A 27,970-nucleotide genomic window follows, 5' to 3' on the forward strand; every position below is an offset into this window, starting at 1 on the left:
GCATCCTTGTTGAACACTAATTTTGTTAAAAAAAAAAAAAAAAAAAATATATATATATATATATATATAATATGCAATATATTTCTTTTTTTACTGTGTACCTTTTCCAGTATGGCATTGGCACAGTTTGTATCTTGTTTACTAACATTGTTTAACAATTAAAAAATTAATTGCAAATAAAGTAATGTGTAATTGACAGGGATCCCATACTGCAACATTTCATATTCTGGAATATGTTGGAATACACATGATGATTATATTAATATTTTTATATTTAATATATTTATATTTTCAGTTTTTCTCTTTAGTGCTCTTAACACCAAAGTGAACCAGTTAGAATGTGAACTTTCACCATCAAGATAATCTCCACTTTCAAATAAAAGACTAAAAAGCATCATGGCACTTTTGAACTTAAGAAGGAATGATCTTTATTATATAGTAAATGCCAAACTGATAAAGTTATGACATATTCAGCTATTCATTCACCTACAGTAATGGTTTATGTTGACAATTATAAAGATGAAATGATTAGTGTTTAGAGATTACTGCTTTTATTGAGTTTTCATCAAAACTCATTTTCATTTCTTAGTGTAAAATGAGGAATGAAGAAAGATTTCTCCCTTAATAAATACTGCTGTTTGTCACTGTGCACATCTATTTTTAGTTGTATTCAGTGTAAATTGATCTGCTCAAGCTTAACACTGTGACTGCAATTAAGATTCAGTCATTTAAAACCCTTATTGTTTGTCCCCTGGGAAATAAAGCTCTGATTAAATGATTAATTATATTGTTGAATATATTTTAGAATGTATTGCCCTGTTTGTGTGGGGTTTGTCAGCCCGGTCTCATGAAAATACGTATAAATATTACGCCCCCAAAAAAAACGAAAACTCGTGGTATTGATACGCAAAAACGGACTTTGGCGTGTCTATGCTACGCGCTTTTTTGGCGTGCATATAATACGCAGTTTTCGCGTACATATGATACGCACCTACACAACAACCCTAATCCTACCCATCACGTAGCATAGACACGCCAAAGTCCTTTTTTGCGTATCAATACCACGAGTTTTCGTTTTTATTTGGCGTACTATTATACGCACTTTCATGAGATCAGGTTGGGTTTGTTGGAGCTCTGCAGGTTATAATAAGTGATGGAACATGTTGGCTGTGAATCTGATGTTTACTGTGTAACCCAGGGTCTTTTGTTTTTTACCTCTCGGGAGCTCTTGGGATATTGCCAGAGGACCTAAATCCAACTCCTGCCCATCTATACATTTGCCTAGAATGTTTTAAGCATGAACCTATACTGGTAGATTATGTTTGTAACTTTGTATTCCCTAGGTTTCTCCCCCATGCTCTCCATTTCTTCCCCAGGAACAGCAGTCCTGCTAAACCCCAGCTAACCATTAAATCTGGACCTAACGCCTGTGTTTTGTAGACTCAGAGGGGATCAGGGGTTGAAGTGCAAATTCAAATATTGGATTTATGTTGCATTACCGCCAACAATCTGATTTGTCCTTTGCATCGTTAGCAAACAGAAACTCAATGGCAGATCTACTTTAGGGTTAGTTGGCACTGCCGATCAAGGCAAGTTAAGGACGTGTTCGTTTACATCGTGAAAACATGTGAGAGGGTTTTACAATATTTATTTGAGCTTAACATGATCTGACACAGACACTTAATGTAGCTCTTTGCATTTTCTTACACAACCCTGTAACCTGATGGGAAATAAGTCCACACTGCTATTTCTTCTTTTCAAACTAGAAACTAGGCAGAAAATTTTAGAAAAAGAGTAAAATATTACAAAATCAAATACAAATGTTTTCATTCTGCTTTCAAAAGACACATGAGATTATTCATTATTTTATTATATTGACAGCCATAGTTTTATTTAACTCTAATGGTAAATATAAAATAAATATAAATGGAAAGATAAAATAAAACATGTTTTTCACAGCATAAGTTTAAACATTCAGTGTTACACAATCCTTTAGAAATTATTCTAATATACTTATTTGCTCAAGAAACAGTTTTGCTCCTTAACATACTATAAGATATTATAATAAGATTATCTGATCACTTTTGATTAATTTTAAGCATCCTTGCTGAATAAAAATATTAATGTCCTTTTAATAAAAAAAAATCGTACTGAACTTTTGAACGGTAGTGGTAGTACAGTTACGAAAATTGACTGTAGTATCATTGTTATTGTGTGGTTATGTCATTTCTCATTTGGAATTCAAATTGAGCAATTATATAGCTTATGATTCATATCCAGCTTAGTTCCATGACCTAATGCTAAAGGTCAATACAAGATGCTGTCATCATTATCAAAAGGTCATATACGGGCTTGGAGCGCCATGAGGGTGGGCTGATGGTTCAGTTCACAACATGATTGGATTTCGATATTTGAATTGGTGATTTCTTCCACAGCTTCTATGCATCTCACAAATGCACCTCACCTTAAATCTCTTGCCATAGCTATATGCATCAGCCACAATCATTTTGCAGAATGTATTATTTGACATCAACATGTATCTTATCATACTGAAAGTTGTTTTCGCCATTTGCTATGCAATTAAAAGAGCAATCTTAAAGCGCGTAGTAGGTCTTTATATGACGTGACCAAAGGCCATGAGGTGTTTCACAGTGAATGCATACTGCAATCGTAAGTGTCTCATTGAGTTGCCGGCTGTCAGCACGGCTCTGCACTAGCAACTTAATTAATCAATGTCAGGGATAAATCAGATTCTTCATCCCGCTCGTCACATTGCCTCCTTGTGAATGTTACATGCTTCTCTGACTCATGCAAGGGTTCCAGTGCTCACAGTCACAGCGAAGACACAGTTGTTATGGAGAGCACTTAGAGGGGATCGAGCATACATTTCATTCATTTGTTTTCAACCCTCTTGACCTCAGCTGCCAGTACCTGAAATAATCGCTCTGAAACAACAGTATTCTGTTCTTCACTTGTTGTTGAAGGCCAAATAGGAGGACAGTTTCCACGGTAACAAGCAGTAGATTTGATGGTTTAAGAAGGCCTTGTAAAGACAGTTTTACTCTGTCTGTATGGCACATTATAAGCATTTTTGTTTTGTTTCTGATAAAAATATCTAAACATAATTAAAATAAAACAAGTTTACTTCAGAGGCAAAACTATGTAAGATAATAAGACTTAAATAAAAGAATAGTTTAAGAGTATTGTCAGTTTTTTTCTTGTTTCAAGAATAAACCACTTATTTATTTTCTTCTGTATTTTAGCTTTTCAAATAAATCGATCTTGTTTAAAAGATGTTGTTTAAAAAAATACTAATTATTATTATTATTATTATTATTACTTAAAATGCAAAAATGGTAAATGTAAATAAATAAAAATAAAGCTGGAAATAAAGACATTTTCAGCTTCACGCTTACTTTTGAAATATATTAAATAATGACAGAAATGTAGGGCCCTATGATTTCCGTGAGGTGGAAAATGCAGACGGAATCACGCAATCCAGTCATAAAAATGGAATTTATTGTATAACGTGGAATGTCACGAAATTTAAAAATTTTGGATGGATACGTCAAAAGTAGGTTTGTACACTTAAAACATGATATAGTGTCTGTGAATATTAAGCCACAAAAAAATACTATTTAAATATGTTCTGCATGTCTCTGTGTGAATGCAGTGTTTTCAGCCTCTGCCACCTCAAAATATGAACATGTAAACTATCAGCAGAGCTGCTCTGAGAGTCACTTCATGAGCATTTTCTCTTGATTAAAACTAGAAATTTAAAGGTTTTCACAGCAACTCGTCAAAGTTCAGTTTCACTTGAAGAAACTGTGACAGAAATATTGTTTAATGTAATGATAGTACTACTACTACTACTAATAAAATTATTATTAAAACATTTTTAGAGTAATATTTACCAGAAAAATGATTTACCAAAATTTAATTAGCAGAAAAATGTAAATACACAACACAGTTTTTCTGGGATTTTTTGTTTTGTTTAATAAAATCAGTTAATTAGAGATGCTTTTGATTATTAATATTTAATGAAACCATTAAAATGGAATCCAGAAAATTAATGGAAAATAGAATTTGGTAAAAAATAAAATTTAATGAGAGAAAAAAGAAACCATATTTCATAGGGCTTTTTCTGATGAATATTCTTTTTTAACTATTAAAAAAGAGTGTCGAAAAATTTAAATGGAAAAGAAAGAAAAAAAAAAAACGGAATTAGGAAAAAAAAAGTAAAGCAGATTTTATAGGGCCCTAGAAATGTCGCCCTTTACTAAGAGTTGCCATTAAGCTCTTGTGGATTTGATTGGGAAAGGAGTCTTTTTCTCCTCGGTAATTGTGTTGCATGTACCCAACCCTCCCTACTTACCTGGACTTTAAAAACAATACTTGTCCACACTAGAGCACTTCAGAGACGATGACTTGATTGATTTACATTTCAGTTTGGCAGGCACATTTACATCTCAAACTGTATGTCACCAGACCAGCTGCACTCTATGAACTGACGAATGCCCGACGAGGAACTGAACCATTGAAAACACATGACACACACATTAACATGCTCGTGCCTTCTGGTTCACTGCATGTTTCACATAGTTATCATTGCCAGATGCTTAAAAAGTCATTCAGTGAGTTTTGAGATAAAATCAGGCATGCCTTAAAATGAAAACGTCCTTAATGGCTTCAACTGGTCATTTATTTCAATTGGTTACAGAGCTATTTATAAATGTTGGTATTTTTTAATAGCTTGTTTATTTAATTTTTAAAATATGAATAAAAGGAGCTACAGACTCCATATTCTTCTTTGTCAGCAAAAAAAAATACAATCATGACTAATAGATTTTCTAGCTGTTTCTTTAGTGTCAGATGACGTTTAAATATTTGACATTTAAATAGATATATTTTTGTCAAATTTGTATTTTTTTAATCCTTTTTTTACAGAAAGAAGGGTATCCCTTCAGCATTTCAGTAGAAATATAATGTAAAATTGGATATAATTTTGGAATATCAGCATTTTTTTTTTTTTAAATAGAAGGGTTGCTGTAACACCAATTTCACACATCAAATTATGTAGAATAATGTGTGACAGAATGGAAGGATAAATAAAACAGAAGGAATATGGGAAATAATAGAATTATATACTGATGTCAATCCTTGTTCATATGATCCCTTTTCTTTACAAAGGGACCTTTTGCACACAATGTTGTTATTGTTATGAGTAATAAATCAATTTAACCATTAAAGAACCTACTCAAAAATACCCCTTAAAAACTGTGACCAGTTACATTTTAATTTGTAGCACTTATGCAAATGATCTCTTGCAACTTAAAAGTGCCTTATTTTATTAGTGAGACTTGCATGCTGATCAGATGGCTGTCATTATATCTCCTGGTATAGGTAATGCAAAAGAACATTTCATAGTCAAGAAGCTTTTGTTTTGATATCTGATTTTCTGCAGATTAGATGCAAAGATTTGTTGTGCAGTGCATTCATCATAGTACACAGTGTTTGTTTACTATAAGATCCCATAAATTAGGATTTTTTTCCCATGCACAATACACAGCTCAGTTTTGGGAATTCCCATGGCCTACTTTCTGGCAGCGACTTCTCTTATTTACTAAGGGCTTCGGTTGGCCAGTGTCTCAAAGAATGTCTTAAGCAGTGTGATCTCATTTCATCTGCTTTTATAAATGGATAGAAATTGTGGTTTTATTTAAAAATTTCTCCTTTCTCCACAAGTAGTTTTTGAGGTGTCTCAAACAATTCAGTTGTAACCACACGAAACGCTGGTTATGAATGTAACTGTGGTTCTTTGACTAAGTGGAAGACCGCCAGAGGCAGTGCTGAAAGCACTAGTGGAAAACTCCTCGCGCTCACGCTTGACCGAGAATCGAATTACAAAGTTGTCACCTCGTGACTCATGACGTGCGGTCTTCCACTTAGTCATAGAACCACAGTTACGTTCGTAACCAGCGTTCTATGTCCTTTCGCTCCAGACCGCCAGAGGCAGTGCTGAAAGCACTAGTGGAAGACGAATACCTACGCAGTCATGAGGGATCCCTCTGCGAAGCATCCAGGCAGGCAGAAAGTACTGCAGCACACACTGCTGGCAAGGGAGTCACATTCAATCTGTAAAAACGTGAAAATGTACATGATGAAGCCCAGGTTGCTGCTGCACAAATTTCAGAGAACGATACCCCTTTGAACGCTGCCCAAGATGTTGCCAAGGCACGTGTCGAGTGACAATGAATAGATGAGGGGGCAGACTCATACGCATGTAAAATAACCTGCGTCACCCAGTGTGCCAGTCTCTGTTTAGAAAGAGCAGCACCTCTGCGCATATCACCAAAACAAACAAACAAACAACTGGTCCCAGGCTGCTTTCTTATCGATGTAAACCCTCAAAGACCTAACTGGACATAGCTCCAACCGTATGTCACCTTTGATCTGATGGCAGTGCAGCCAACACAATAGGTTTGTTCATAAAATGTGGAGACAAGATCTTGGGTAGAAATGCCGGATTAGGCCACAATGAGACACTACTAAAGTCAGCACTCCAGCGCAAACATGGGGCACTCACAGACAATGCATGGAGTTCACTCACTCGCTTTGCTGTTGTAATTGCCAAGAGAAATGCAGTCTTGAATGACAGCCACTTAATGTCTGACTCCAAAATTGGCTCGAATGGGGGCTGACACAGGGAACTGAGAACCATACTCAAATCCCATGTTGGACTCCAGACCGCCCGTGGAGGACAAAGACGATTAGCTCCTTTCAAGAAAGCAACAATCAGCTGGTCAGACCCAAGTGAAGAAGCACCAAACTCGGACCGGTGAGCAACGTAAGTTCAGATAAGTCTGTCACTAATGGGTCAGATGAAGTTTCTCTCAGAGAAGAGTGTAGAGCCACAAGCATGTGTGCCAAAGAATTAGAAACACGGCCAAGGTTCACTGTAGCATTGTATGCATGAGACAGTAACTCATCAGTGCGCCTACACTCAACAAGCGCCTCATTGGGAGATACAATAAGCGCTGCCACACTAGATTCTATGGGTGGCATGCTACCAAGTCCTACTGTCTCTGCGTCTTGCATTACAGCCAATGTGTAGTCTAACTGATCTGGATGTGTAGCCTTCGTTGAATTTTGTAATGCAGACACCAGTACAGATATTCTCAGAACCCACTGCTGGTTGAGGGGGATCTAGATTGATGCGTGGAAGCATAGCTTTTAACGTTCCTTCCAGGGATGCAACAACTGAAGATGACCCACCTGACTTCTCAGACATGGTCTCACTGCCAGAGTGCTGAAATGGATCTGCAGGCAGATTTTCCTCAGCACCCAAAGTAACATCTGGAATGGTTTCAAAAAGTGAGTCAGTGGCAGCCACTGACATCACATCCAAATCCTGTCCTGTATGCATCGTTGGTGAGGATGTCATACATAACTCAGGAACTTTCTCTCCTACATCTGTTTTAGGTTGAGCTTTAGCCAGAAGTGGCAATAACAACTCTACTGCAGAAGACAGCTGATCAACTTTGCGTGCTAAATCAGAAGATTTAGTTTTCTTAGTCTTCTTTTCACTTTGAGATGTTTGTTTGTGCTTACGATCAGCTGTGGTGATATTGGATGAAAGTAACAAACTATCCGAAGCAGATTCCAGACCCGCCAGATGAGCGTGACACACAGCGAGCGGCACATAATGGCGCATTCCGGGCACGGGTCAGTCAGTGCCTCTCTAAGATGATCCATACCAAGACAAGCAGGACATTGGTGATGTCCATCCATGAAATCCATTACATTAGGGCACGTAGAACATTGAAGTGCATCCATGTTAAATCAATACTCACCCTAAAGTCGATAAATCCGGCTCACGTTAATGATTCACGCCGCAATCAGGTGCGTATACGCTCTCAGCCAAGGCAACCATGGCTTGTGAGTGTATGTCGTCACAGAGGCATTCAAACTTGCCGGCATCCAGCAGAATGAAGCCTTTTGCGTGATGTAACCCGTATCTCACAATCGCTGTGCGCCGCGAGATGCGTGTAAATCCAACAATCCGTATACTGAAGAGATGTAATCGAGACGAAACAGCTCGCGATATATCCTGAAGATCTCTTCAGCAGCAAGCTACACAAAATATCATCACGTTCGATTCAACAATCGAGAATGAGAAAGAGATCGAAGTGACGTGCTAAAGGATTGTTATAGTTCAAGGCACTTCACGAGGTGACAACTTTGTAATTCGATTCTCGGTCGAGCGTGAGCGTGAGGGGTTTTCCACTAGTGCTTTCAGCACTGCCTCTGGCGGTCTGGAGCGAAAGGACATAGAACCAATCCACTATAACGGTGTTTACAGCTGTCACGTTTTCTGCTTTTATCATACTTAGAAAGCACAAACTCCCACATAGCATGTCAATCATACTCCGTTTCTCACCTTCCTCTCAGTTATGGCTCTGTGATGTGTTGTGAGGGATGTAATGTTAAACTGACCTCAAGATATGTAAATTTCATCCCAAGTGTGAGTGTGAATCATAGTTCCACAACATAATCCTTTAGATTCCCTCTTTTGTGTGCCATTAACAACTTTTTAAGACTGTCTTTACTTGCATAGGGGAAAAATTAAGATGAAAGCATATGTGTTCAGAGTTTCAATTAGATTGTCTTGCCTTCAATTAACTATAGTGAAAGACTCATCCCACATTCATCCTTGAATTTTGAGAGGGAGAAGACCAAGTGTCCAAGTCAGTGTGTTTGACTTTGCTTTTTTAATGGTTCAGTGCTTTAAAACATAGTAGAGAGTTTAAAAACATATTCTTAAAGTGTATTTGACAAATCTGCCACTTTGCTGACATGGTTTTAGCTTTTCAACTACTGTAGCTAGACAATCTGCCCAGACATGCATTTCCTGACTAATACCCACAAAATCATGAAAGAAACAGACTCTGCGCTCATGGCACTTATTTGGGTTTCTGTTATTTAATTCTAAACACACAATGTTGGTTTCCTGTTTCTGCTCACTTTATATCCCCATTGAAAATTAATGAGAGATGGAAAACGGGACGAGTGGTCCACTTCACCAGGGAGGAATTGAGAGAGGTCAATTTTGTTTTGCAAATCCAGTCATTTTCTTGGCATCCCAAGAGTCCTCTTCTGCCAAAATCTGTTTTAGCCATATGGACTGTGTGCATGTGCTGTATACAAATGTATGTCCTCTGTCTGTACTTGAATGGTTTCGGAAAGCAGCAGAATTGAAGCTACTTTCGGCTTTACTGGCTTTACAAATAGCCATTTAGCTGATTGAATCAGGACAATGTGGTCATCTGAAATACTGCTACAGGTTTTTTTTTTAGTTTTTTTTAGTTTTTTTTTTCTGAATGTTTAGAGTGTGTTCAAGGCTCTGTGGTTGAATCAATCAGATTTAAAGAATAGATTTCCTGAGGGAAGGTTATGTATGCTGCTGTGGCCAAGGCTGTTGCGTTGCCTGCTACACACACTCACACAGACACACACACAGACACACACACACACACACACACACACACACAGACACACACACACACACACACACACACACACACACACACACACACACACACACACACACACACACACACACACACACACACACACACACACACACATACATGCACATACACACACACACACACACACACACACACACACACACACACACACACACACACAATCAGATTGTTCCATTAGAGTGACAATAGAAACTATTGACCAGAACTATTGAATGGGAAAAGTGCAACTACAGTAGCTTGTTGAATAAAATCAGTTATAGCATTCAGGTTAATATTTTGATTCTTTACAATATGCATGTAATGGCTGAACAAAATAAAACAACATGTCCTATAACCTAACAATAAAAATTGTTTTGTCTAAATAAAAGCTTGTTTCTGCCATGTGATTAAAAAAATAATAATTTCAACTTTTCATAGAGATATAAGCCCGCAATTCTGACTGTTTTCACCATTAACTAACTATTAACTATGATTTGTGCCCCAATTACAGTTTTTTCAACTGCTTACACTCAAAATCTTTACTTGTCACACAATTTCTGAAACCTGACACTCAAACAGCAGAAGCACACACCAAATTTGCAAAACCTTACACTAATTCTCGGCATTTGACTCAGTTTTCAATTTCAGAAAACACTTTTTGCAAAACACAACACACAATTCTCTATGTAACACACACACAAATCTAACAGGAAGTATCTTGATTTCCTTTTTGAAACACCATTTAAAATGCCACACTAATTCATCAGTGCTTCACACTAACTCCTCGCATGCACAAACACTCATTGCTTTATTTAACACCAACCAATCATGGCTTTAGAATAGGCCTGTAAATAGGCCACAGGTCAAGTTATACAGTTTTTCTTGCTTCGTCGCTTTGATGCATTTCTCAGATCAAAAATGAAATTCTCAAAACTACTTTGTTCAACCTCCACATCATCTAGTCACATGTGCACATCATAAAAGCAGTTTCTCATTCTTTTGAACAAGTTGTGATTGCTTTGGTACATTCATGCAACTGATTATGTACATTTGTCTGAGGTTTCCTACATTATCAGTTACTAATGTCATGTTGTTCAAAATGTATTATATAGTTCTCTGTGCAAGTCAGACCACTAGTAAAAGTGTAACTGTGAATTCGATCCAGTCTCTTTCAATCAATATCACACATACAGTAGTGTACTTTTATACTTTTGAAATGGATATATGGCATACATAAGAAGTGCAGCCTTCTGCATTTCAGTACAGTAACTGTCATCCAAACTGTTGCCATAGTTTACATCAGGTAACACTAACAGAGTGCAGTGTCATATTGACAACATGACTAAGCATTTTGACTATCTTGTTTGTGAGCAATGAAACAAGGACATTTTGTTCTGATGGCACTAATATGTTCATTGACATAAATACTTTTGAGAGATGAACTAAAGATTTTGAGTAAGTTACAGGCTTTTGCAGGTAATCCATTGTGTGGTGCTGTTTGCACAAATTGTTTTGAGAAATGCACATACTTCTTTGCCAGTATTACAGTAAGGATAATTCGAGACATGCACCAAAGTGACAAAGAAAAACTGTAGTTTTTGAACAATGGATGCAAACAATGTATTTCCTTTCTTTCTTACCGTGTAATACTGTATTCAGAACCACGAATGCTTACAGTTAAAAAAAAATAAAAATAAAAATAAAAGTTTGTTTTCAGTCTTGTGTTCATGTTTACTATGAATTTTTCATGGAATTTTTGATCTCTCTGCCAATTACTTTCAATCTTGTACAGAAATGTACATAGGAGCTCATGAAAGAAGAGCTTTATGTTTTGAATAACTGTGTGTATATGATATATCCAAAAATATAATATTTTGGCGAAAGTGTTTGAAACGTGTTTGATTTTGAGATGTGTTTGTGATATTTTGAATGCAGTGCTTCATTTTGCAAGAGATGTGAGGCATTTTGCATTTTGTGTGTGCAATTCTTGGATTTGTGTGTAAAGTTTTGAAAAAGAGAGGCAAAGTTTTGAAAATGTGTGTAAGCAGCTGAAAAAAACTGTAACACCTAGTTTGCTGCTTTTGAATTGTTAGTAAGGTTGTTGTTAAGTTTAGGTATGGAGTAGGATTAAGGGATCTAAAATATAGTTATGCAGAATAAGGTGTTAATTGCAGAATAATAAAGTATTTATTTATATACAGCATATATATTTATATTAAATTGTTTGTATTAATGTAGTATAACAGTGGTTCTCAAACTTTTTATACCAAGTACCACCTCAGAAAATATTTGGCTCTCCAAGTACCACCATAATGACCAACATTAAAATACAGTAGCGTAGTAGGCCTAATTATTCAGCTAGAGCTATGCACAGTTCAAAAATGAGGCAGTTTTATTCCTAATAAGAATATTTATTATTGTCGGCCAATTTAAACATTGTAAATACAGTTTGAACATTAACACTGCACTGTGCTTACATACAGGTAAATAAAAAAACTAAAATGATTAAATTAAAATGTACTGTACCTAAAACTTAAATAAAAACTGTACTGTACTTAAAAGGTTAAATAAAACTGTACTGTACTTAAATGTACAGTACTTGATCAAAAAATTAACACAGGCATCATTTAGCCACCTTGCAAACTTTTTAAAAGCGTTTTAACATTAATTTATATTTAATTCAGTGATTCCTCTGCATACCACTAGAGGGAGCGCATACAACACTTTGAGAATCAGTGTAGTATAATGATCATTTATTAGTGTCAGAAAGCAAAAAAAAAAAGTTTAATTTTAATTTGCCCAAAAGTTAATAGACACTAACATAATTAATAATATTTTATTTAAAAAAGCAACATCTCTACTTACTTAATCCAGAGTCTCTAAAATAAGAGATTCAGCAGGTCATTGTGTTTGTGTTCAGGGGGTGCCTCATGTCTGATCTTGTCTTGGGTGCTGTCATGTGAGTCACGACTTCATATATCACACTGATTCAGATTGAGGTACTTTTATTGGCTGCTTAAGAATGTGAGATCCTAAGGTGTGATACGCAGGTAATAATGCATGTCAGTGCAGAGAAAGAGAGAGAGACGGGAAAAAGAACAGAAAGTGTGACATCCTTCACAAACTAAATCTCTACGATTTAAAAAAAAAAGAAAAAAGAAGAGTAAATTAATCCCAAGATGCAATGATCTGCTGAATTATTAAACACTGAGGTCAGCCATTATGGAATAACCCAGTTCAGCTTTCCTATAATTAGATAGAGGCCAAGTGGTTGCCTTGGAAACGGCAGATTTATTGACCTTGCACGGTGACGCCATATCGGCTTCAGAGCAAGAATGGAAAAATAACGCACAGGCGTGAGGGATGTGCATTTATCAGCTGGCCTTTCCCTCTAATGAGAGCAGCTTGGCCTGAGCTCCGGGGGCAAGAGTTCAGACAGGATGATCTGGTGCGCATGTGCACCACCGTGTGTTCGAACTGAGTCACAGCTGCTTTACAAATGGAGTGTGGTGCAGCCTCTAGACTCTAGAGGACAGGAGCAGGGAGGAGGTGATTTGATTAGAGAAATCCACTGTTTGACTCTCTTTGTGCTAATTCAAGACGAATGATGTGTTTCTTTCAAACAGGTGTAAAGGCGTTTAATCCAGAGGCAGAATACACGCGGGGGTCTGTCACCATGAGCCGTCCTATAGCAGCTGACTGATACTCACCCTGCGTATGCTGAGCAGAGCGGCGAGGGTCGGGTCCGCCTCAGTCTCCTGTGATTGGACGCTGGATGGAATCAAGGTGAATGGAACACAAAGAGCAGGAGCTTAACCTGCCAGAGGGAGATGAGACACGGTGAGTTATCCTGTGTGTATTTATAAAATATGTCAGCTCTTAAAGCGGCAGTTCAGCCGAAAACAAAAATTCTGTCATCGCTACTCACCCTCATGTTGTTTCAAACCTGTGTGATATATTTGGAGTAATGTCATAATGTTTTTTGTTTGTTTGATGATAATGAAAGTCAATGGTAACAAAACTTATTTTATGTTTAACAGAAGAAAGAAAATCATACAGATTTGAAATGACATGAGGGTGAGTAACAATGACAGAATTTTTGTTTTAGTGTGAACTGACTGACTTTTAGAGTTGACTTATCTGCTGGTATTTGGCCAGGTTCAGATGGCCATTAACGGTATCTGCTTGAGCAAATAACAGAAGTTTTAGAAAAAAGATATTTTGTCCGAAAGGATTTGTTATTTAGTAATGATAACCATTTTTTTCAATTCTACACCGGCAAGGTGCTTCATAAAAAAGTTTTATTTACAAATATTAATATAATATATCATTTTATTTAAAGTGCTGTTTTGATAAACCCTGGGTATATTTTGCAGTAATGAAGAGCTGACTCTACATAATCCAGAATACTACACTTACAATTGACCAAATTAAGTAAAAAATATAAAGAAATATTGTATTGTTATTATTAAGTTATTTATTATCTATTTTTAGATAAATAATCAAGCAAATCTGTGACCGTTCTTGTACTTTCATTAATATAATAAAGCTTTCCACTCTTAACATTATTCCGACACATTCATACTAATATTATAATAAATACAATCAACTCAAACATTATTTTTATTATTATTTTAGAATTTATTATTATTATTATTATTAATGTATTAGAATAACAATCTGAGTGGAAATACTACTACTACTACTACTACTACTACTACTACTAATAACTAGTAACAATAATATTTAATTATTAAATATATTAAAGTGTTAAAGTATATAAATAATAGCATTTAATCATTGAATTATTTTTTATTAATGTCTATAATTATGAAATATTCAAGTTGAATGAATCAAAACAGAAGTGTTTTCACTAATTGTCACTCTTACAACTTACCAAATTAAAAAAAATGAATGGGCATGAAATACTGATTTAAGTTGAAATTGTTTTATTATGTGATATGAAAAAGGCCTCGGAGTGATAAGAGAGACATCAAATTTGGCTACCAGGAACAATGGTCAATAATACAGTGTCAATAATACCACTCAATGCTTTGACTGATCAATCAGACTCAAGTATATAATAAAATCAAACATAAGCATTATTATAACATTTAAACGGATATAAGGAGTCATTGCAGCACACATATGCAAGAAGCAAGAAGTCTTTAACATCACCTAACCGAATGCAATTGTAATCCAGATTGCTTGATGATTCATCCAAGTGTGTGAAGTGTTTTTCGATTATATGATATGATTAGATATGGAATAAGACAAATAGAGAGTGAGATTATAGTGCAGGAGAGAGGGAGGTACATAAGCCAGATGGGGCCACTGTGTAGCAAGGGACAATTCAGGACACTGAATCATGACGACAGTCGGTGGATTGTCTGTGACCAGTGTGTGTCATTGAGGCAGAGTGTGTGTGTGTGTTTGGAGCGTCCAAGCACGTGTCTCTCACATGTGCTGCCTCACGGTCACGCCCTCCCCCAGACGTTCAGTTACTGCATGCGCACCACCGCACACACTCTCACACACAGTTCCAGGGCCCTGTGGGTCAGTTGTGGGATTATTATGCAGCTAGGGAAGTTTCAGATGGTTCCCTTAAAGGCAGATTTGTCCTGTGCCCTACCTCGCCCCGCCATTTAATTACACCTCTGTAATTTGATTAGCAGAAAGTGCGCGTGAGTGAGCATTTAAAGGCTTATTCACTCTGAGTGTGTGCACTCGTCTCTCACCGCCTCAGCGCCTCAGCTCCTCTCTCCTCGAAAGCATGTGCGGGAATTAAAAAAGAGGAAGTGGAACTTTGACGTGGATTTTGCTTTGATGTGTCATCCGCTCACGTGTAGCTTTAGCCACGAGATTCAAGAGGATAGAAACTCTACTTTTTAACCTGTTCGTACTCAAACAAATGCAGCAGCTGTTAAAAATAAAAAATGGTTTGTATGTTTTTTTTAAATTGATTTTCTGACTAGATGTGTGCTAAAAATATGCAGTGAGGTGCAAAAGCCCAAGGAAATCTGGGAATAAAAACATGTTTCTTTGATTTAAAATGTTCAAAATCATACAACTTCTTTTAATAAAATTTTGTTGACATTTTTAAAAAGATTTAGAACTCAGATTTCCAATACTGTATATTTGCATGCATTAAAAGTTAAACCAAAAAAGAAAAACATTATTGTTATTATCAAACGTTTTGACATAAAATTAATAAGAAATATTTCAGATTTTTCACATTCTCATATTCATAATAAAACATTAACAACCATAATTTTTATTGAGATAAGGTTTTTTTTTTTTTTTGCAATGTATTGTTTTAAGTGTGGTGATACAGTGACTGTATTTTGAGCCCAAGACGATTTTCCAATTCAATAAAGTAGACCTTAACCTTAATCTTAGTCATTGTCATCATCATTATTGTAATTAATATTGTTTTTGTTATTATATAATAAATGAAAAGGTATTATTATACATTGTAGTATTATATTATTATACTAAACTATATATATATATATATATATATATATATATGCATGTATGTGTGTGTGGAAAAATCTTCAATATTGCAAAACAAAACAAAAAGGCTAAACAGAAGTATTTTCACTAATATTTTGAACCATGCTGTTTGTGCATTGAATTGATGCACTGAAGATTTATAATGCTGTTTTCTGCTCTAACACAGCCCTGTTGATGATTTTTGCATGAATGTATTAATATGTTGAAAAAAACCCCCCTGAATATTAGTATCCGAAGTATGTGTAAATGACAACACTGCAGATTGCAGAAGGTCCTTTGCAGCGAGAGAGTGAAGAGGAAGATGAGAGCGGAGGGTTGGTGATGCAGGAGAGGTGGGGCTCACAGGGCTGATGCACAGGAGCCGTGGCAGGAGGAGGAGTGTGTGGAGAGGGAGAGAGGAATGGGATGGGGTGAGAGAGAGAGAGAGAGAAGTGTCTTCCTACCAGCTCAGAGTCCCTGTTACCGCAGATAGATTGCTGACAGCTTTGCGAGAGGAGGGAGACGGCAATCATGCACATTTTACAGCCCCATTATGTCAACAGGTTAGAATATAAATGTTCTTTCTCCATCCATCCCATTCCCTCTGTTTGTTCAGTCGTGTCTGTTGATGTACGGGCAGATTGTCAGTTGGACTTAATACTGTGCTATCCAATAGAGAAAAGCCGTTTCATTATTGTCAGTGGTTGGATGTCTTGTTTGTGTTTGTGTGTGCGTGTGTGTTTAATGAAACTCAAATCCCACGTGACTGATAATACGGGATTGCATTAGAATATGTTGCATTTCAGTTATTTGCAGTGTTTGGCTCAAATGAGTGGATTTGTCATGTTTTGGTCATTTGTAATATAGCACTTCTTCATGCAGTGAATAAATAATGTAACACTCGTGTATGTACTGTGTTGTTGTGTTCAGCTCTATACACAAGCATTGCCTCACATCAGCTGGACTCTGTGCTGGTTCATGGAGGTGTGTTGGGTTCATTTGCTGAACACCACTAGAGAGTTCATAACCTCCACATGTTAAAACGGCTTGCCATAGACAGAGGCTTCTGTTGTTGTTCACTACCAACTGAGGAACTTGCATGAAAGTGTTGCTTATGTATTTTATTGTGGTTTTGGAGTCATGAGGGCACTCACGTGAGTTTAACACATGAAACCGGTTTGTGGTTTGGTCTGTTGCTGTTCCTTTAGTTTTACATGGTGATGCAACTCTGTTGATAGACAAATTATGGCGGTCAGCTGAGGTGAATTATGAAGTGTGAAATTATTTTAAACAGTGCCACCCTGTGGTCACAACATGCATTTATTCTGCCCACTTACTTAAAGGGATTGTTCACCTAAAATTAAAATGCTGTCAGCATTTATTCACCCTCGTGTCGTTCCAAACCTGTATGAAGGACTTTCTTATGTGGAAGACAAAAGAAGATGTTCTGAAGAATGTTACTAACTAAACAGTTTTGGTTACCATTGACTTCCACTCACAAAAAAAGGACACATTTCTCAACATATCTTAATTTATGTTCCACAGAAGAAAAAGTGTTTGAATGTTTTAGTGTTAAAACAGTGTTAAAATGTCCCTTCTGGGCTTAATATGCAGAAACAATGGTATAAATTCCTTCATAGCATGATTAACACTGTCTCTCATTATTGTGTTTGTTTGAACATTCTGACTAGCCTGACAACAGTAGCTCAACCCGTGGTGTGAGTTTGGGGTGAACTGTCTGTTAGTCTGACCAGTGACAGACAAGTGTGTTTGGGCAATATTCCATTTGATGATTTCCATTTTTGCTGTTAGGCCTTACGATATGTATTGCAAAGCAATGGAAATAATAATGAAATGCGTGTTACACTACCTTTAATAGTTTAGGGTCAGAATGTTTTTTCTTTTTAAGAAATAATGTTATTTTGCAATGATGCATTTAATTGATAAAAAGGGACAGTAAAGACATTTATAACGTTACAAAAGTTTTCGGTTTCAAATAAATGCTGATCTTTTGAATTTTCTATTCAAAGAATCCTGTATCATAGTTTTCCACAAAATATTAAGCATTGATTTTCAATTACATTTAAAACATATTAAATTATATGTTAAAATAAGTTATTTATATTTCACAGTATTAGTGTTCTTACTGCATTTTTGATCAAATAAATGCAACCTTGGTGAGAATAAGAGACTTCTTTCTTTCAAAAATATAAAAAAAATCATACCATCCCCAAACTTTCAACGATTGTGTATATACAGTAAGAGTTTTTTTTTTAATGTTTAACTATGCCAGTCTTGTGAAATAGAAAAATAATTTCTGATTTTACTGTATACTTTTTTCCTCTTTCCTCTTTTTCTCCAGGTGGCCGAATGGATTGAAGAGAAAAAGAAAGAATAGTCAATGCTCTATGAAGAGCGCGTCTGGTAAGGATCTTGGATCCGGTGTCACTGCAGTCTAAACCCAAGCATTTTGTGCCTGCGATGCCCAAACATGCCCCCCTCTGTGTTTTGAGACAAACAGATTTTGAATGCAGCTATCAAAAGTAAATATTTATATCTTTGAGAATTTTATATATATATATATATATATATATATATATATATATATATATATATATATATATATATATATATATATATATATATATTTATATTATTATCATTATTTTTATTTAAGTATTTAAAGTACTAAAAATACTGTTATCATCTCCTCACCCTTATTATTCTCGAAACACTTATGACTTCCCAGAACACAAAAGGAGTTATTAACAATATGACAGTCAGTGTTGGTGAAATAGTATCTCAGGGTTATAGAGGTTGTGTGTGTGTGTGTGTGTGTGTGATCCTGGTATTCCCTACATTATGGAGATCAAATGTCCCCTCAAGGATGGTAATACCAGTCATTCTTGACTTTGTGAGGACACTTTTTTTGGAAAAAATAGTTAAAAAATAGCTAAAAATCTAAAAATGCAGGAAGTTTTGTGTGAGGGGTAGGGTTAGGGTAATGGAATAGAAAATAGAAAGTTTGGACAATATAAAAACCGTTACGCCTATGAAATGTCCCCATAAAACTTGGTGTGTATGTGTATGTGTATGTGTGTGTGTTCTGCTGTAACAGCCCATCTCCTCCTCTTCTAGTGAAGATCATCTCTGTTCCAGGGTATGTTCCCAGCTACCTGGAGAAAGATGAGCCATGTGTGGTATGCGGGGACAAGGCCACCGGCTACCATTACCGCTGCATCACATGTGAGGGCTGCAAGGTGAGATTTCCAACCCTTGAACCGCTTCATAATCATAATCAGTCTTGCGCATTAATACGCTTTCTTCTGCTCCCAGGGTTTCTTTAGGAGGACAATACAGAAGAATCTTCACCCTTCCTATTCCTGTAAATATGACAGCTGTTGCATCATTGATAAAATCACCCGCAACCAGTGCCAGCTGTGCCGCTTCAAGAAGTGCATCTCGGTGGGCATGGCCATGGACTGTGAGTGTTCACACAAACGCACACGCATGTTTGTTTGGCTAAATATAGACATACTGTAGATTAAGTTAATAAAAATGACTACAGACTAACCCAAACCCAAATATTTTATATTATTTTATTTATTTAGTATTGGGACCAATTCTCACTATTAACTAGTTGCTTATTAGCATGCCTATTACTAACAAATTGGCTGTTTATTAGTACTTATAAAGCACATATTCTACATCTCTAATCCAATCTGACCCAATACCTAAACGTAACAACTTACCTTATTAACTATTAAAAAGAACTTGTAGTTAATAGTGAATAAGTGTTCCCTATTCTAAAGTGCTACCAAAAGGCTTATTATTATTATTCTATATTTTTTATTTAGTTTTTTATTTTTCAATTTTATTTTATTTTAGAAAAGACTTACTAGTATCTAAAGACTACAGAAAATGTTTCCTAATGTTTACAATTTTTATATTATAAAGTATAAAAATATAAATATGTATGTATTTTTTCAATAGTTATTAATATATAAATCCTGCTGAATTTTTTTTCCAAAGTATTAATTCAGCTCAATCTGATTTCTGTCTCTGTAAAAATCTTGAAATGTCTTTAAATGACATTGTTTCTCAAAAAATAAATATATAAATCCGGCTTTTGAAAAAATCTGCTATAATCTTCTTACACATAACAACATTACATAACATTGCCTGTCATTTCCTGTTTGGTACTGAGAGTATTAAATGAGTGATTTTGCGAGTGATTCATGTCCCTGGCAGTGGTGCTGGATGATTCAAAGCGTGTGGCCAAGAGGCGTCTGATCGAGGAAAACCGGGAACGGAAGAAGAAAGAGGAGATGGTGAAAACACTGCACAATCGGCCTGAGCCCACCGTCTCGGAGTGGGAGCTGATTCGTATGGTGACGGAGGCTCATCGTCACACCAATGCCCAGGGCCCTCACTGGAAACAGAAACGCAAGTTCCTAGTAAGAGGCCTGGTTGTGTCTGTATGTCTGTGATCATGAAAAGCATTGATAGGTTGACTACATTGTACTATGATCGCTAATAACCTCCAGCTCTTGTCCGTCTGTCAGCTGCTCTTTTGAGAATCACTTCTTCATCATGGCAATGTGTTTGAATGTCAGGAGTCAAAAAACACGTTACCTAACAACCAGTGTTGTTACACAGAGTGGTCTGTCAGGATTTGAGAGTAGCTGACAATGACCAAAGAGCACTGGATTGGCCTTAAACAATCTGACAAATCGGTTTGAGGATAGATGGATGGATTCTTTTGTAATCAGAGTTTGGTTGTTTGTCTGGTCTGTTCTCTAGTGGATCGTACCGAGTTTGCTTTCGTTCAGTCTAACCAAATGTGAAAACAGCCTTAGAGTGGGTTGAGGAGTAAAAAAATCAAAAATCAAAACAAGAAGTCTGGGGTCATTGTGTAATTGTTATTTAAAGAAGTCTTTTATAATCAAAATACAAGGAAATACAGTAAAAACAGTCATTCTGTGAAATATTACAATTTAATAACTGTTTTCTGTTTTAATGTTTAAAAATGTATATGTAAATGTAATTTATTCCTGTGAGGCAAAGTTGATTTTTCAGCAGTCTTTACTCCAGTCTTCAGTGTCACATGATCCTTCAGAAATCATATAATGTGCTGATTAGCTGCTCAGGAAACATTTCTTATTATTATCAATGTTGAAAACACTTGTGCCGCTTAATAATTTTGTGGAAATGGTGTTAATTTTTCAGGATTCTTTGATGAATAGAAAGTTTAAAAGAACAATATGTATTTGACGTTATTGTAACATTATAAATGTCATTATTGTCACTTTTGATGCAACTTAATGCATCCTTGCTGAATAAAACTTCTTTCAAATAAAAAAAATAACTGACCCCAAACTTTTAGTGTTTTAAAATAGCAGGCTAGTAATTTATTTATTTACTTTTTAAAGAAAACATACATAATCTCACTTATACAAATGTTGGTAAAATTAAATGTATTTCTTATGGCGTGGGCAGTAAATATGTTAAAAATGTAAAAAAATCAATAGCAACATCTGTCAGATTTTTATTGGATTTCTATACTGGTTTGTCTTTCAGCCAGAAGACATCGGGCAGTCTCCAGCCCCCACATCAGACAACGACAAAGTCGACCTGGAGGCCTTCAGTGAGTTCACCAAGATCATCACCCCTGCCATCACACGAGTTGTGGACTTTGCCAAAAAACTGCCCATGTTCTCTGAGGTCAGTGTCTGTGTTTTCAAATACTGCACACGAAAGTCTCCGTTCTCCACCGCGCCTGAAAAAGCCTCTCTGCAGCTGATACTTATTCCATAAATACACATTTTCATAAACAACACCATGCTGCATTATTACATCAGTTGTCGAAAACCGCTGTGAAAGAGCAATTATGTGCTCGGCTCCAGCTGTCACTGTACTATCTAAACCAAAACTGCATGTCTGTGTTTGTGTGTGAATGAAAGAGGCTGCCTTGCTACCGCATTTGAGTAATGGCCTTATTAAAACACTGACTGTGATTACAGGCTGTTGCCGTGCTTTCAATCACTTGTTATTTTGCCACTCTAATTGCTCATGTGAACACATAATGATCACAAATCATCACTTGTTGACTTGCTACATTGGAGAACATTGAAGCCTCTAAGAGAGATATGTGATTGTGTTAGGAATCTCAAAAGGCCATTTAAAAGACAGCAATCAAATAGTGGTTCGTCTTTGTTTTTGAGCCTTGATTAATGTCATGCAAACAGGAATCATTTGTGCTATATTGTCTTCCACTGGTGTCCAGCTGCCCTGTGAAGACCAGATCATCCTGCTGAAAGGCTGCTGTATGGAGATCATGTCCTTGCGCGCAGCAGTGCGGTATGACCCGGAGAGCGAGACGCTGACCCTGAGCGGGGAGATGGCTGTCAGTCGAGAGCAGCTGAAGAACGGAGGGTTAGGAGTGGTGTCTGATGCCATCTTTGATTTGGGCAAGAGCCTGTCACAGTTCAACCTGGATGACTCAGAGGTGGCGCTGCTGCAGGCTGTGCTGCTCATGAGCTCAGGTGAGATGCTACAGCCAGATGTGTGCCTTATTAAGATCTTTATGTTGTTTCAAACCTGTATGACTTTTTTCCCATTGAACACAAATGGAGAATTTATAAATATGAAATTTTAAAGGTTATTGTTCACCGGTCATCTTGCCCTCCGCTGCAGCTTTCAAATATGGCGTCCTTAAAATCACTGTTTGATGTATGTTTTACACACAAACTAATGATGTTTGAAATGGGAAGGAGGTTTATCTGTGAATAATAACTCTCTGTTGGTTCCTCAGATAATTAGTTTGAATGTCCTTTCACTTTCAAGTGCTTAATATACAGTTCCATTCAAATGTTTGGGGTCAGTAAGTTTTTTTGGTTACACTTTATTTTAAGGTGTCCTTGTTACAGTGTAATTATACATTTAAGCACTGAGTAATAGTAATTAACTACATGTACTTACTATATGGTTAGAGTTAGGATTAGAGTTTGGTTTAGAGCAGGGGTGCCCAATCCTGCTCCTGGCGATCGACTGTCCTGCAAAGTTCAGCTCCAACTCTAATCAAACATACCTGAAGCAACTAATTATGGTCTTCAGGATCGCTTGAAAATTAAAAGCAGGTGTGTTTGATTAGAGTTGGAACTGAATTTTGCAGGACAGTCGATCGCCAGGAGCAGGATTGGGCACCCCTGGTTTAGAGTTACTTGCATGTAATTATGCACAATTTATTGTTATTATAATAGTAAGTACATGTAAGATGTGTAACAAGGACACAAAATAAATTACCGATTTTTTTAGAAATCTAAATTTTATTCAGCAAGAATACATTAAATTGATCAAAAGTGACAGTAAAGACTTTTATATGTTTAATTATTTAATTTTAAATAATTTTATTTGAAATTATTTACTTTGTTTGTTTCAAATAAATGCCATTATTTTGAACTTTGTTTTAATCAAGGAATCTTGAATAAATGTATTACTGTTTCCACAAAAATATTAAACGGCACAACTGTTTTCAACATTTATTGATAGATAGATAGATAGATAGATAGATTAGATAGATAGATTATATAGATATATTACAATTGTTGTATTGTGTCTACTGACAAATGGCACCATCTAGTGGATCAAAAAAAAAATCACTGCCAAAGTGGCATTAGAAATATCTTATTTAAAGTATTTCATAAAGTATTAACCTTTTTATGTAACATCCATTCATGCTCAAGTGAGATGCATTACAGAAATGCCTGATGTATAACAATATAACTGTAGTTTGTTAAACGACTGTACAAAAAAGCATTAATATAACCCTTATTAAATATTGGTTCTGCATTTCAGTGATCAGACAGCAAAAATAAACTTAAATAACTGTCAAGGAATTTTCTTTTGTGTTCAGTGGAATAAAAATAACAGCATATGGGTTTGAAACCACTATCCCTGTAACCTTCCTGTTGTGACCTCTGAATTCTGAATTTAATATTAGTTTAATCTTCCATTGCACAGATCGTTCCGGTCTCACGTGTATGGAAAAGATCGAGAAGTGTCAGGAAATGTACTTGTTAGCATTCGAGCACTACATCAACCATCGCAAGCACAACATCTCGCACTTCTGGCCCAAGCTGCTGATGAAGGTGACGAACCTGCGCATGATCGGCGCCTGTCATGCCAGCCGCTTCATGCACATGAAAGTGGAGTGTCCCACAGAACTCTTCCCCCCACTCTTCCTTGAGGTCTTCGAGGATCAGGAGGTGTGATCGAGAGCCACAGGGGAACTCGGGGAGGGAAAACTGATCATGAATTTGTTTTCGCAAAGCATTTGTCTTTTGCATCCTCATGCAATGCCGAGCCAGGACATGTACTTTATTTTGCATCGTCAGCTTTGTCTAGGATATGTTTTGGGTTGTCGGCCTCCACATCTTTCGACCCTACAGTCACTTGCCATTCAGATTCCTCCCACAGACAGACAAAAAGCTAGCATGCATCAACCTACCTCTCGTACCGACATACCTCCCAACCTCAGAAGGAGCTTATTTTAAAAGCGTGACAAAGAAACCCACACATTCAAAAGCTATTTCATAATAACCTGTTTCGGAAACGCTAGCTGTTGTTGTAAGTACAGAGGAAACGTCTATGAGCAACATCGAACACCTACATTTGGGCTCTACACGATTAACCTAATCTCCTCTGATTACAGTAGTATTTCAGAATTCATCTTCCTCTTTGCACGCATAGAAAATCTCCTCTGTGAACATAACTACCTGTGTGCACTCGTACACTCTGTACATACATTAATATGTTGTGTGAACTTCTCATACCTCATATACACCAGCATACAGGCATACATGTAGCAACACGTCCAAACATGTATGTATGCGTACTATTCTACCTGTATTAACCCATTTATCTTCTTACGATGCAGCGTACAATTCTCACATACCTTCCTGTCTACCATATCCACTTGTATGTTACTTAAGCTGAACATTTTGTGACCTCATTTTCTGAATAGCCTCTTGTCGCTTTCTGGCGTGTGACCCATGTAGCTGTCGTGAGGTATTTCCTCCTGTATTCATCTGTCCTAGTGTTGTCCGTTTGGGCAGACAGATTGATGTACATATGTATCAAGCCATATGCTGTGGTTTAAGACACATCCATCTCCATATTATGGCCTTCAAATCGCTCATTGCGCTCCAATTGACTTGGCTCTTCAGATGGTACTACCATATGGTATTACATAGAACTTCAGAGAATACTATGGTATTATCAAAAAAAACATGGTAGTGCCATGATACTTATTTTAGGGGAATATTACCCCTGAAATCCTTCCATCATACCATTTATGTGTACAGTGTGGTAAATGATTCCTGAAAATCAGAATTTGACAGATGATAACAAAAACAGAAACTAAGGATTAGATCATAAGAGTAATAGGGTACATTGGGGCTAAACATTAAAATATCCACTTCAGCAAAAGTGGATAGTTAATTAATTGTGTTGGAAATTTGATTAAATGCTAAATTTTTATTTTTTTTAGTATCGGATTTAAAAATGTGTTTTTGCTACATTGTTTCGCACATTAATCTCAACATTTACTCACCCTCAAATTGTTCCAAATCTCAAGTTGTTCCTGTTGAGCACAAAATAAGATTTTTTGGAGAATGTTGGCAACCAAACAGTTGACGATATCCATTGACTTCCATAGTATGGAAAAAATAAAAATACCCTGGACCATCAACTGTTTGGATACCAGCATCCTCCAAAATATCTTCTTTTGGGTTCGACCAAAAGAAAAAAACTCATACAGGTTTTGAACAAGTGGAAGGTGAATAAATGATGACAGAATTTTTGTGTGAACTGTCCATTTAAATCAAACAAAAAAGCTTCAAGATAAATCACAACATTTCAAACTGCAATTTCATCAGTTAATAACATCATTGTGGGTTTGTTGTGAAATGTTTAGACAGAATTACAGTTGGCATGAAATGAAAATTCACTACATCTGTTTTCTAAACGCATGTTATTGATAATTTTGTGAACTATTCATTTGTGCATATATGCATTTTTGGCACTGTTATGTTTAATCAAAATCATATACACTCAGATTTATGTCACAATACAGAAGAAAAGATTGCTACTATCACAAGTATTTACCTAATACAATTTTTTCCCAATTACAAAATCATTCATTTATTAATTGCTAGTTTGCTAAAAAAAAAAAAAAAACTGTTCACTTAATCGCCTTCAACAAAACTGAAAATCAAGTTTTTGTTGCAAAAAATATTATATAATTTCAAGGATTCTCATTAGTTACATCTGCAACATAAATGACTTCAAATAAACCTTAATTATTTCGCAGTGAATAGCAACAAACAGGTCCTTAGGGAAGTTCTGCAGTTGTGTTTGTGGCTATTCATTGTCTGGAGAGGGAAATGAAAAATTGAAAGGACTTTTAGCCCCATTGTACCCTACATCTTTGCTGATTTTGAAAGTAGAGAACTTACAATCTCCACAACCTTCTCGCAAGAGGAAATGAAATGAGTGTCACTTACCTCTCCATGTCTTCAAACAGACTCTACCTCACCCCTCATCTGTGCATCACCGTCTACAAAGCACTTTCTTCCACTCACCTGCTCATGCATATATATTCCTGCTTAAACCTGTACATAAACATTCACACATTTACACTAAAAAGTCACATACATGTGATAGCAACCTCACTCGTGTGTATACTGCTTTCCCTTTCACTTGTGATGTGGGACCAAGTGTCAGTCTTGTTCCCTGTTTCTGAGGACAGTAATAATGTGCCGGACTGAATGAATTTCACTGTGCTCTGACAGAGCTAACCGACTGCTTAGCAGATTATTTTGCTTTAAGCAAGCGCTGGAGAAGCAGCACAGGAAGAAGGCTCCTGAGTAGCACAAACCTAATTTTTTGTCAGCTCAGTTCTGTGGTCCCTACGCCTCCAAACCTGACCTGTTCGTGTGCACCCGTACATCTCACACAAGAACTTTACATGAACTCTTCCCTAGCAAAGGACACAGCCAGAGTACCCCCAAAGTAGTTTAACCAGCTTAATTTGTCTGGTTCAGCAGGGTTTCAATGTCCTTTTTGACTGATACTGTGTCAGTATGGCTCCAGGAAGTGAGACGCAGCCTCCATTTAAAGTGACACAGAGGAACAAAAGGGCAGAAAGGACAAACTCACTGTGACTAGCTAAACTCAGGCACGGAGCTCCCATGAGGCCATGCACCTGACTCAGGCTCAATCTAACCCACCAGCACTGCAGACATGCACTGCCCACAGTCACAATCTACTGCACCAGCAAGGGTCAGCTCCCACAGACCCTGTTCTTGATAACGGGGAATCAGGAAGCCATTTGTTTTGCTGGACGTCCAAACCTGGTTTACAGCACTTTTATTAGAACAGAATTCAGTCCTTTACGCCTAGCCAGATCATCAATATGTTGATTGAGACTTTGGCTCTTAAAGGGGTCATATCATGATATTTTGAAATAAACGTTCATTGTACTATGAAATCAAGACTGTAACTTTCAGAACTTCTTCCCTTGTCCAAATTTAAAGGGCATTTACTGAAACTATGAAGCAAAAATGTCTTTTTCTGAATATTAACATATGACCACCGACATTTACATATTAGCAAATCTTATTTGGTGTCCACTCACAATGACAAAGTAGGATAGGTAACATTGTTATAACACCAGAAGGACTAACGATTGGAGTAAAATGTTGGATATTGCATTAAACTTTGTGCTTTTCCTGGCTGTGTGTAGCACCTACAGCTCTGCAGATCTTTCGGTAGGATCCCAGCGTCGAATGAATAGTTCACCCAAAAATGAGAAATCTGTCATCATTTACTCATTCTCATGTTGTTCCAAATCCATAAGACTTTTGTTTATCTTTGAATTCAAA

At 36.6% G+C, this 27,970-nt stretch overlaps 1 protein-coding gene across 11 annotated transcripts in view; it reads left to right on the forward strand.

The window, feature by feature from the left end:
- The window catches only part of thraa (thyroid hormone receptor alpha a), a 39,692-nt gene extending 12,116 nt beyond the window's left edge, over positions 1-27,576 (forward strand). For 2 of the 11 annotated variants that reach the window (XM_058769072.1, XM_058769074.1), the window contains exons 2-9: positions 13,157-13,370; positions 18,388-18,449; positions 19,164-19,285; positions 19,362-19,509; positions 20,277-20,482; positions 21,606-21,749; positions 22,312-22,570; positions 24,048-27,576. In XM_058769072.1, the coding sequence (XP_058625055.1) occupies positions 13,321-13,370; positions 18,388-18,449; positions 19,164-19,285; positions 19,362-19,509; positions 20,277-20,482; positions 21,606-21,749; positions 22,312-22,570; positions 24,048-24,298 (1,242 nt within the window). In that variant the 5' untranslated portion in view covers positions 13,157-13,320 and the 3' untranslated portion in view covers positions 24,299-27,576. Of the gene's footprint in view, positions 1-7,306; positions 13,080-13,156; positions 13,371-13,570; positions 13,608-16,451; positions 16,589-18,387; positions 18,569-19,163; positions 19,286-19,361; positions 19,510-20,276; positions 20,483-21,605; positions 21,750-22,311; positions 22,571-24,047 lie in introns of those variants that run through there. The other 9 variants (XM_058769079.1, XM_058769078.1, XM_058769082.1 and 6 more) reach the window with 9 other exon arrangements.
- The last annotated feature ends 394 nt before the right edge of the window (positions 27,577-27,970 follow it).

This window comes from Onychostoma macrolepis, chromosome 03 (genome assembly GCF_012432095.1).
Source record: "Onychostoma macrolepis isolate SWU-2019 chromosome 03, ASM1243209v1, whole genome shotgun sequence".
In the NCBI taxonomy this organism is placed as follows: Eukaryota; Metazoa; Chordata; class Actinopteri; order Cypriniformes; family Cyprinidae; genus Onychostoma; species Onychostoma macrolepis.